The 12,334-nt window shown below is 36.5% G+C and overlaps 1 protein-coding gene and 1 pseudogene across 1 annotated transcript; one reads left to right on the top strand and one right to left on the bottom strand.

Annotated features, from left to right (window-relative positions):
- Positions 1-253: 253 nt before the first annotated feature.
- On the top strand, positions 254-8,458 carry LOC125869878 (oligoribonuclease-like; annotated as a pseudogene).
- Positions 8,459-8,516: 58 nt separating this feature from the next.
- On the bottom strand, positions 8,517-11,462 carry LOC125871923 (glyoxylate/succinic semialdehyde reductase 1). Its single transcript, XM_049552637.1, has 8 exons — positions 11,238-11,462; positions 10,615-10,725; positions 10,428-10,529; positions 9,975-10,076; positions 9,337-9,452; positions 9,163-9,241; positions 8,920-9,090; positions 8,517-8,829 (listed from the first exon to the last, which is right to left on the bottom strand). The coding sequence occupies exons 1-8, from the start codon at positions 11,343-11,345 to the stop codon at positions 8,755-8,757; spliced, it is 864 nt and encodes a 287-aa protein (XP_049408594.1). The 5' UTR covers positions 11,346-11,462; the 3' UTR covers positions 8,517-8,754.
- Between the last annotated feature and the right edge of the window lie 872 nt (positions 11,463-12,334).

The following is a 12,334-nucleotide window of genomic DNA, read 5'->3' as shown; positions in this document are numbered from 1 at the left end:
ATGTAAGAAATAATTTTATATTATAGAAAGATTTGGAAAAGAATATGAATTATATAGAGTGACTATATTAAAAAAAAGTATTTATTTTATGAAATAAATATAAATAAAATAAAAACAATACTTATAATATTGAAAAAAGATTATTTTTTTTGAAGTGAAAAATAGAGTGGTGAGTTTGGAATTAGTTTTTTTTTTCAAATATAGATGATCTCTTCTGAATTCATTCAGATAAAAATAGAGAATTGGGGGTGGATTGTGTTATGTTGCAGCGCGCAACCCAAAGAAACTAATTTCTTTGTTTTCTATATTTTGATTCCTACTGAATGAAAAGGATTGGTGTATTTGTGAATTGTGCAGGATTTGGAGAGAAATGAATCAACTCTCAAATGCCTTTTCATTGCTGAATTTGGATGTTGCAGATAGCCAAGCTGAGATTACTAATGGAGATACTGATAGAGTAACGGGAGAAGGTCAGAAAGAAGTAGATTATACATAGATATGCAGCTACCTTCTTTTTGTAACCCTTGCATATTGCTTTTGTTTGCAAGTAATGATAGTCTGCGAATTATACAGGTAAAGAGAAGGGGACAGATGGCAGCCCAGGAGAGATGAAAGTAGATGAGCATCAAATAAGGGTTCAGAAGCTATAATCAGTTTCAGGAGAGTGCAAATTGCCGCTTGTATGGATTGACCTTGAGATGACCGGTAATCATTAGGTTACACTGCTATGGAATGATATGTGTTTCCTGTCCCTTTAAGGGTTTAGAGTGTCCATGAATGGCATGTTGTCCGTCCAATTATATTGATTGACTTTTGCACCCAAGGTGTGGCCAAGTGGTCAATCAAGTGAATTGTGAGCCATGAGGTCTCGTGTTCAATTTCTAGTGGAGGCAAAACCTCTAGGTCATTTCTTCCCATCTATCTAAGACTTGGTTGACAGTACATTGGTGGGAGGTAGTAGGTAAGTCGTAGAATTAGTTGAGGTTTGCGTAAGCTGACCTAGAACCGGTTATAATTTCTTTTAATATTGATGGAGTTTTCTCAATAGGCCGATGCCACCAGAGTCATCTTAAGATAGTTGTTTTGGGATACTCTTGATCCTTCACTCGGCTGTGTATCTTATGCTATGAAGGCGTCCTCCACACCTCTTAACAAACCCATCTTCTCATTTATTGATTTAAACAAGAGTCTCTAAGCTTCTTTCGATCTTGTTGCCAGAGGCTGTTTTAAGTTCTCAGTGTCAAAAAACAACTATTTGATTCCTCATGCTGATAGTCAGAGATTAATCTTTCATCCCATTGTCCAGGTCAGTTATGGCCTCCTCTCCCCACTCTGCTCTTTGGTGTCCAGCAGTACTTTTAGTCGAGTTATTTCCATAAAAGGGGGGGGGGGGTTTGTGAAACAAAAAGCTTTATGGAATGATTGTAGTAACACGTAACACACTAAGCAGGATTTGCCTGTTTTGTAAAATCAATAGAAGATGAAACTAGGGTATTTATGTTCCCCACAAGTTCATAACGCAGTAAACCCTATAGTAGTAACCTTGTCTGGTGTCTAGCATACAAAATCGGTAAGTTAGATATCTTCTAAGAGGCTGGTCGCCCGAATAAGTGAATTTGACCATGCAACTTGGTCTGTCTACGCCCTACGGGTGTATGCTTCACTAACCCTTACCTTTGACCCCAAATTAACTATCCCCTAGCCTAGGTCAAGCTATTAGATGATGGTTGATGCCCTCAAATCTCTGTTATATAATCTCTTTTCCTATTCGTTACCTCCTTGGTCCGGTAAGTAGGAATAAGATGAGTTCTAACATATGCATCTGTTAAAAAGCAATCAAAGCAAAGAGAAATACAATATATGCATAAACACTCTTCAAGAATTACTAATTAATAGGTCTACGTTGTTAATTCCTCATGATTCCCACAACCCTACTTGTGGAATTAGCTACTCATGCTTGTTTGATCACAATTCATATTAATTGAGTTAAAATATCATGAACTTACAAGGATAATTGATGAATTCTGAAATCTTGAATTGAAGAACAAAAGATTGCAATATAACCCAGTGATTTCAGGAATTAAAACGGAAAAGTGTTACACAGATTAATTCCCAAAAGTAAAAACTAAGTTTCAACGGTCTAACTCTAAAAAATAAATAAAAACGACTATTTATAGATGTCTAATCCTAAATAAAGTAGACTAAAAAAGTATAGAATAACTAGGATTCGGCAGTCCCATCTACGGTTCCTGGTCTACGGCTCGTAGGTCAAACAATGGCACGTAGACCCCCCCTTGTAGAAAACAACTTCTTCAAAATTCATCGAGACTCTTTCTACGGGCATGATCTACGACTCGTAGATTTTGGCATGGCCCGTCATGACAACTTGTAGTCCAAAGTACGAACTCAATCGTCTTTGATCCATTCACCAAATGACTGATTTTGGTGTTAATTTATCTTGTCTTGTGGATGATTATTATCAACTTTTTTACTTTTTAAATTGAAAGATTTGGTAAGAAGTGCTCCCTCTTTCCCAATTTATGAGACATTTTTTTCTTTAGTCAGTCCCAAAAATATGACATCTTTCTATATTTAGTAATAATTTAACTTTAAAATTCTCATTTTGCTTTAGTGAGATGATTTCTAACCACAAGAAATTATATGGCTTGTTTTAGATCACAACTTTCCAAAGCCTTTTTTTCCTCTTAAACTCCGTGCTCAGTCAAACACTGATACAATTTAACTCTCACATAAAATGGGATGGAAGGAGTATTATCTTTGTTGTGTTCTTTTTTATGTAGTTATTTTATTTATTTGTGCAATATTCTTTAAGAATTTTGTTTCGCTTCTCGCTTAAAGAAGAAGGGACCCTTGTCACTTTTTTTCGCTTCTAGCTCTCGAAAACACCGGTAGAATTCATGGACAATGAGGCACACACCTTAATGCCTTGTCTACATTGAAGCACAACTTAAGTGAGGTAAACTGCTCTTTTCTAAGCTTCGGCCTTCAGGTTTATGATAGTAGTTTGCTCAGCTTGGGTCCATAGCCTCCCTTCTGTTGCCTATATATTGTATACTCCTAGGTAGCCTCAGATATACACAACTTCTACTGATTAGTGCTCGACCAAAGCAGGGGATGGAGTCAGATTAGGTAATGTGTCACTAGGCAGACTTTGTGTACCAGGTTGACCTTACAACTGTAGATGAGGATGATAGATGTTGCTCCACATTCTGGTACCGAAAATAGTCCTCATAATCAACACCATTCAGGGTAATAGAAAGAGGTGTTCGATCCCTTTTAGATCTAGTGAAGGTAAGATTCCAGTACCATTGGTCTGGACTACCATTTTCCTTTTTGAATAGGAAGATGAATTTGAAAATTATTTTGAAGCAAAAAAGAATTAGAGGACGTACTAGAAGAAGAGAAAAAAGAATTTTCAGAGTAGGGACTCAAATTCTTGTCTCTAGTAAAAGAATTTTTAGAGTAGGGAGAAAGAGTTTTCAATGTTGGGACTCATACCCTTAGCAGTTGTAGAAATTCAAGATCAGAGGAGTACATTGGTCATGTAAAAAGTAGCATTGTCGGTCACCAAAGATATAGTGGCACCGGTCAGGGTAATAGAATGAGGTGTTCGATCCCTTTTGCATCGAGTGAAGGTAAGATTCCAGTTCCATTGGTCTGGACTACCATTTTATTTTTTGGAATAGGAAGATGAATTTGTATTTTTTTGAAAAGCAGAAAAGAATTAGAGGACGTACTAGAAGAAGAGGAAAAAGAATTTTTAGAGTAGGGACTCAAATTCTTGTCTCTACTAGTAAAAGAAATTTTTGATTAGGGAGAAAGAGTTTTCAGTGTACGGACGCACACCCTTAGCTTTTGTAGAAATTCAAGATCAGAGGGGTACGTTGGTCATGTAGAAAGTAGCTTTGCCGTTCACCAGACAGAGTGGAACCATAACTTTCACCATAGAGATGAACGATGTTTGAATAGAAAGTGGAGCACCAATTGCTGTAGAGAGTTGTTCTAGACACTGGAAGGAAGAAAAAGGGGAAATCATTGGCCAGGTGGACGACACACATTGATCGGCATTGCCCGCGATTCTTGAATAATCCACATCACTTCTACTTCCATTGGAACACAAGATTCCTATTAGTTGTGACAAAGGCCGTTATCCATATTTTGATTTTATCTTTGGACAATTCCTCAATATCTTCTTCTTTCTCAACAAAATGTTTTCTTTGTTCGGTAGCGGAAGCTATTTGAGTCTCTACCAATACCATGTATAAAAAGAAAAAAAAGATGTGATGTTTGAGAATGAATTGCTTGATTATTCCCTCAAGCACGTTGGGGTTTAAATAGTGTTTACAAGTAATCCTAAAAAGGTAAGATAAAGTAATTCTTGTTTCTAATTATACAATTAAGACTTTATACCTTTCCAATATATATAAGGAATGTGATATTGCTATTAATAATTTCGTAATTCTTAACCAGATCCTAAAGAGCAGACTATTGTGTGCATCAAGATTTTGAGGGGCTTGTAAGTCCTCTTAAAAGAGATGGTGCCTCCAAAATGCGTACACAGGTGCACGGTTTTCGTAAGCTTGTGTTGCTGTCCTTGAGAGTGAGAAGAGTGAATATCACTCTTTAAGTGGGGTGTAATTGACATATTTTTTGTCTATGTATTCATAATAAGCACTTTATCGAGCATTCTTACCTACTACTTGTCTTTGTTGCAAGCACAAGTGAGCGTTACTGAAAAACTGGAAAGACTTCAAGAAACTTTTTATGGATGCGACAGATGGTGCTAGCAAGATTCACTTAGTTAATTGGGAGGCTGTTCCCAACGAAGTGGGGTGGTCTAGGGGTACAAGATCTCAAGAAGTTTAACAGAGTTTATTGGAGAAGTGGTTATGGCGATTTGTGGTGGAGGAGGCCGCCTTATTGAGGGTAGACAAATATGGCACATCGGGGGGTGGGGGGGGGTAGGGGTGGGGGGGAGGACTAGAGATTTTACTGTTTCATTTGGTTGTAGCATGTGGAGGAGCATTATGAAGGCTTTAATGGTGACATCACCTTTAGGGCGGGGGACGGTAGGAGAATTAGTTTTGGAATCACAAATGATATGGGGAGAGCCCATTGAGGGTGTCGTTCACTAACATGTACAAAATCTCAAACCACGTGGGGTCAACAGTCAACCAGACCTGCAAGGAGCATGAAAGGGAAGCTTTTTGGGACTTTACTTTTAGGAGAAACTACAAGACTGGGAGATGGAAGAATAGCCGTTACTCTTCAAGCAAATCAGGCACAACGTTTGTGATTCTCTTGGTGGTGGGACTTGAGGAGCGATGGGTTGTTTACTGTCAAATCTCTCTAACAGAGCTTGCTTGTGAGAGAGGAGATGCTTTTTCCACATCTTTCGATTTGGATTCCTAGGGCACCCAGGAAGGTGTGTTTTTTTGCATGGTTGGCAGCGAGGGCAGGAAATCTGACAGCTAAGAACCTAAGGAAGAGAAATATCAGTCATGTTAGCTGGTATTTTATGTGCAAGTGTTCAGGTGAAGGAGTTGATAATCTATTGGTGCATTGCAAAGTGCCGTCGAGCTTCTGGAGGGTGGTCTTGAATTATTTTGGTGTACAATAGGTAATGTTGGGTACTGTAAGAGAGGTCCTGCAAAGTTGGGCTGGAATATATAGAAGGCAAAAGGCATGGAGGGTTGTCCCATTAGCTCTTATGTGGGTAGGAAAGCTTTTGAGGGGATTGAAAATGAGTTTTTGCACATTTAAGAAATAGCCTTTTTCTTTGATTGCTTTTTGGTGCAGCCTCAAAATTCCTCGTTGTATAGATGTTTTGATGTAGATTCTCTACTTTTTGGTTTACCTCTTGTATATGGGAGCTTTCATTCCCCTTGTTTAACAATATTATTTACCTTATCAAAGAAAATAATGTGTCTAGGTATTTTTCTCTTAGGGATACAGTTGTGCACAATAACTTTATGTGGTATGCTACTTTGATATCCAAACCTCAAATTTTTTGAACCCTATTTTCTCATGTGCTTGTGTTTAGAAAGTGCCTCCTAGGTGTTGAAAATAAGCATATACTTTGAATGGCCACATCCTCACGTTGGAATTGGTTGTTGCGGTGAACACTGTTTTTATTTTTTCCCACACCAAAAAGGCAAAAAGTATAGCTTCATGTTGAAGAACTGTGACCAGCATCAGTACCTTTCGTGCCCTCCGTTTTTTCCTCTTTTCTTTCTATTGTATCCTCATGTTGGTCTAATATGGCAATTACTATTTCAGTCTAGTTTTCCCTGCAAATCGTTGAGGTAGAGCATGATTGAAAGTTGGGATGCATGGCTATTGCTATGGGGTCCATGAAACTGGTCTTTACATTAGCATACTTTTGCTTGCATTATGTAGGTTATTGAATTTGTGAAGAGAAATATTGGCACATATACGCCATTACTAGCAGGAAATTCAGTCTACGTGGAATTTCAATATCTGAAGGTATATTTATTTTAGTATAAATCTATAGACGTATCATTTTGAAGTATCTCATCAACAAATAAATGGATTTGTGATAATTATATGTACCATGTCGCATTACCCCGCTAGAGGCAAAGACTATAGGCGATTTCTTTCCATCTGTCCAAACTTTGATGGATAGACTTACCCAACAACTGTGCTGGTGGGAGGTATCAATTACCCATGAAATTAGTCGAGGTGCACGCAAGCTGACCTAGATGAATGGTTGTCAAATATATATACTTTATAGGAAGATAGTAGGTAAGCGTCGTCCCATTACTATTTCTTGTCAACTAACAAAAACTAAGGAGTGCTTTGTCATTTTAACCAAAATCTCCCAAATCCATTTCACTCTTCCCCTCATCACCCAAAAGCCCCTTTCTTCTTTGCAATTTGATTTTGAGAATGCTAATTAATAGGAAAACAAGTGTTCCTTTATATCTTTTAGATCAAAGCCAGTTGTGACAAGTGTAAAACATATTTTTATTAAAAGTATAGCTCTCAGCATAAGTAGAAAAAAGTGGGAAGCAGGTAATTCCATTTAACTATTTCAGCTCCGTTCCTTTAAATTTGACAAGCTTGAAAACTCATACAACTAATGGATTTAAGATTCTCAAATATGGTTGCTTTTGATGTCCATATAATAAATAAAATTTTGATTCTTTTCTAGTCCCAATCCCCAATTGCAAACCCATCAATGACGATACTATCTTTATTCAACATCATTTGGTTTTTGTAATATCCAAAATCTAGGAACAAGGAGATCTGGTGATTAAGATTTGGACATTTAAGTGAAAGATACACGGAGAAATCAAGGATAGAGATACAATGAACCATGAATAAGTAAAATTGAAGCTGAAATGGGATAACCGTAGAGAAGCAAGGAGCTTTTGGGTGAGGTTTGGAAGAGGGATTTGGGGAATTTTGGGTTGAAATGACAAACAAGTCCCTAATTTTCATTAGGTGGCAAGAAATAGTAAGGGCTTCAGGGAATATTTTAAAAGTTAGCCGGATGAAAGAAAATGTGAGGAGAAGTTTGCGCGGGAATAAATAGACTTATTTCTTGGAAAGACCAAAACATCCCTGCTATTAAAAAAAGGGGATGTGTTTATAAGGGTGTTTTGGTGAACTCCAAAAATGGGTACAATGCTAATATTCTACCTTCATGTATTATGTTAGCATTATATGTATATATATCATATATATTTCTTGCCACGTGGCATAGTCTAGTATGATTTGGGTGTTTCTATGCAGTTTTACTCGATTGGCCTACCAAATTTAGAGCCTGTTTCTAAATTGTTCTCTTTCTAATTTATGTATGCAGAAATATATGCCGAATCTGGCTAGTCTTTTTTCACATGTACTTGTTGATGTTAGCAGTGTCAAGGCATTGTGTCTTCGTTGGTATCCAAGAGGTAAAACCAGTACAGGTTATTGCAGTGTACTATGTCTACTTTAATGTATTCCTTGACGGGTGGGGGTTGTTAAGTAGACTAATATTCAGATTCTTTGGCTGTTGCATTTTTTATTTTGCATCTTTTCCATCTATTTAATAGTATTTTCCTGCTTTTTCATTAGATGGAAAAAAGGCTCCAAAAAAGAAAACAAGCACTGAGCTATGGATGGCATTAAGGAGAGCATAGCAGAACTCAAATACTACAAGGAACACCTATTCAAAGCATCCAAGTCCAATAAGTAATGGTGCGCAAAATTTCCTATTTCCTGGTTATGGGTTCTTTTAGGTTTAGTATAAGCAACATTACACTTCACAGAAAATGTCTGTTAGTATTTCAACAGGTAACCAACTCATTAAGTTTATATCATCTTCTGTGGCCTGGGCAAAAGTGGATGTGTGTGTGAGGGGAAATAACAGAACAATACTTCTTTTTGCCTTTCCAGTAATAGATGAAATCAGACTTGGTCGCAATTTCAGAGATACTGATTACACAATGAATTTTCGTTGTCAGTTGGTTAGCATGTAAAAGGAATATGTTATTTAAAATTTCTTAACGAATAATGTCTTTTCTATCTGAACCTTAAATCTACTTTCAAAGCCAACAGAAGAGGGCTTATAAATTCTCACGTTGAAAGAGTTCTTTTCACATTTGCAAAGTACTTAAAAAGTTCGTAGGAAGGATTTCCATGCTAGTTAATTACTATTTTTGAGAGACAACAAGGACTCAGCAATGATCTCCAAGATTTTATTGCTATTATAATAGTACGCCTGACTCATTTGCTGACAGTCTCGAACACAGCTGAAAAGTCGTGGTCTCCCAAGCCCAAGCTCCTTGCCTTCTTGAATGCCTGGAGGCAAAAAGTGTACAATAGAGTTAAACTTAAAAAGCCAACTAGAAAGAATTGTATGATGTTTAGATCAAACAAGTGAAGGCTTACCTCATTTGCAGCAGCTGCCACTGGCATTGGCACTGCATTCTCATCTCCGAGTGCAAGAGCCAACCTCATGTCCTTCTGCTGATGTTTCAGAGGAAATGCAGGTGGGTAGCTATTTTTTATCATGGCAGGTCCTTTCATTTTGAACATTGGGTTAGCAATGGCTCCAAGATCCTGTGAGAATGAAGATTTACTTGGATATATGTTTTAAAGGGAAACATCAACCTAGCTATGGCCTATGCTTACCAACACATCAAGAAGGGTATGAGGGTCCAATCCACTTTTGTCAGCCAATACAATTCCTTCCGAAAACGCATTCATCATACTGCACATTCATTCATAATAACGTAAGACAGAATTCACTCTTGGGAGAACATACAAGGAACATAAAAGTTGATTCAAAGAGCCACTGCCAATTACCTGCCCATTATCATATTAACAACAAGTTTCATTTTTGCTCCATTCCCAATCTGTCCCAAGAAAAAAGATTTCTTTCCCAAGACATCAAAAGCAGGTACTACTTGATCGTACAGATCCTACAAGGATTCAACTAAAAAGAATTAAATTGATAAAAGACCAACAGAAGTTTGATTATGGAAGGTTGTTTAGTTGCAGTGTGCTATGAAGTTCACAATTCTTCATCGATAATACAGGGGATCTCACTATGTTCATTTTTCACATTTACACATGCATATTTCAGTCTCAAAGTTGCACACAACATAGTTGTTATAATTGAATAGAACTAGTTAGGCTGCACAAAATTTGAACGGACAAAGGTTGGAATGCACAACCAATGCTTAAAACCCAACTCATTAGTTATAACTTTTTTGGGAGCTATTTTTCATCCAAACTTGTAGGGTTTAGACAGTTTGAGATCTTAAGTTTCACCAAAACTTGTAAGGGTTTGACAATTCGAGATCATAAGTTGGGAGCATTTTTTCTTCAAACAATTAAGGAAAGTATTGTTTTTCACATGTTGTGTTCAAACTTGGAATTCATGCAAAACCAAAGAGAAATATGCAAGAGTGTGGTTCCATTAAAGAGCTAAATAATTTTACCTTGTCACCAGCTGCTAGGATTACTAGTTGGCCATCTTCAGCTGGCTTTTTGCTCCCTGAAACTGGAGCTTCAAGGAAAGAACCACCCTTTGATGTAATGACCTGTAATCATTGGATGTTAGTAAACTGCCACTTATCCCTTCCCTCAGTTTTTTTAACTCACATCTAAACTCTGGAGGTAAAGAAAAACATGAACACCAAAGAGGGTCCATTTGGATGGAGATATTTGGATTTAACAGCGATTTCAATGTATGAGGTTATACATTTCAAAATGACATGTTTTCAACTGTTACTAAATAGAAAAAATGAAATGATCTCAAATTTGAGCTTGTATGTCCTAAATTAGGGAATCAAGATTCAGAAACAAGCTGAGTTACTGATAGTAAGCAATGAAGAATATGTTAGAATGAATGATTAAAGAATTAGAGTTCCCAAATGAAAGGAAATCCGGACCTGGCTAATCTGTGAAGAAGTATCAGCATCAACGGTTGACATGTCTATATAGCCCTTTCCGCCACATATCTGCTCAAGTGCTCCGTGTTTGTCAAAAACCACCTAGGGAAGAAACTCTGATTAGACAAAGGAAGTACAAATAAAGTTGAATAGTTTATATCGTATTGACATGTGTTTGTGTATTAACTGAAAGAGCTGCAGCTGGATCAGACAACATTGCAATTGTATACTTGCATTTCTTGATTACTGCTGCAGGAGTTTCTCCAACAGAGGCTCCATGTTGCACTAGCTCATCACACTGCATTCATCACAAAAATCTTGATACTCAATAATACTAATAAACACTTGGCCATGTCCATTAAAAGCCCCTTACTTGCACAGGAAATTAGGAAAACAGACAATTGAAGAAGAACAAAAGCAATTTGATAGTTATTATCTCATAAAATCACTTTTTTTTTTGTTAGTAGAAAATTGGAATAAATAAAGAAAAATGACTAATAGTTGAGTGGGCAAAACCTTAGTTGTTGGAATACATTCTTCACAAATTTTTGTGTTGTTAAATGGCCAAAGACTTTGGTGCTAGTTGTAAAGAGGGTAAGGTAGGCGCATGTCAAAGAGTTTTGAGGGACTTTTTGGTAAAAAAATGAAGTGAGACAAATTTAGAGACATACATACAAGCATGTAAACAAAAACTGAAAAACAGAGGGAGTAGAACAGATGAGCGATCAATTTGTTCCATTCAGGTTTCACAACAATAATAAGATCGCATATTTTGGTCATCATTGTTAACAAAGTAGAAAAGAATAATACCCTGGAGAGAGTGCGATTCCAAACAGTAACCTTGAAACCATGGCGCAGCAAGTTCACCGCCATTGCTTTTCCCATAATACCAATCCCCAGAAACCCTATCTCCCCCATTCTTTTTTTCTCTTTCTTCTTTCTACACTGATAATTCTTTTCTATTACTCTTAAAGGCTTGTTGCAACTATTAAAAATGACTGCAACACAAAATATACAATTTAAATCACTTTCCTTTAATTAATTATTAATTATTTAGTATAAATGTACACTTTGATATCTGCTTGTTTTGTAGTTGATTGACCACTTGATTCGTGCCACGTCAACGAGATTCTCTTCCACTCGTTTTCTCTATTTCCTCATTCCTCCATTTGTCTTTTTTCCTCTTTTATGGGAGCCCAAAGTGACCACCCGTTTGGATTGACTTAAAAGTTGGTCAAATTTATTTTTAAGTCAGTTTTTGATTTCTGAAAGTGTTTGACAAATATAAAAAATAACTTAAAATAAGTCAAAAATAACTTAAAATAAGTCAAAAATGACTTAAAATAAGTTACGAAGTATTTGACAAAGTAAAAAATAATTTAAAATAAGTCAAAAATGACTTAAAATTTTTATTTTCATATTTAATTTTTGTTTCTCATAAAAATCAGTCTTTTTTTTTAAGAATAAATATATTTTTTTGTATTATAATATTCCACAATGCTTTACATGGATTTTTCCCACGAAGAACTTATGCCCAATAGGCATAATGTCAATTGCTAAAGGACGAAATTTTAAAATTTCCCAACAAATCCTTTACTCCAGAATATAACGAAATTTCACTTGATGAATCTTTTATTTTACCTCCCCTTTTTACGACCTGATCAAAATTCTTCATATTTATAGTGCAAGAAGGATCTGACTAGAACGTCATCTTGTAGTTGACCTAAGCTGCACCCTTATTACTTGGGTGGGGCTTGGCCTCCGAACCGTACATGGAGGCCAATCATCACTCGCAACATAGTCTTTGATTGACTTGATTGATCTGAGTAGACGCTTACTTTGTGGGACAAAGAATTCAAAAAAGGAGAGAAGTTTTATCCACCAAGAGAGACAATTAGCCTTGTGAC

This window comes from Solanum stenotomum, chromosome 7, assembly GCF_019186545.1.
Source record: "Solanum stenotomum isolate F172 chromosome 7, ASM1918654v1, whole genome shotgun sequence".
NCBI lineage: Eukaryota > Viridiplantae > Streptophyta > Magnoliopsida > Solanales > Solanaceae > Solanum > Solanum stenotomum.
Note: the sequence above shows the minus strand (reverse complement) of the source record. Positions and strands in the feature narration are given on the sequence as shown.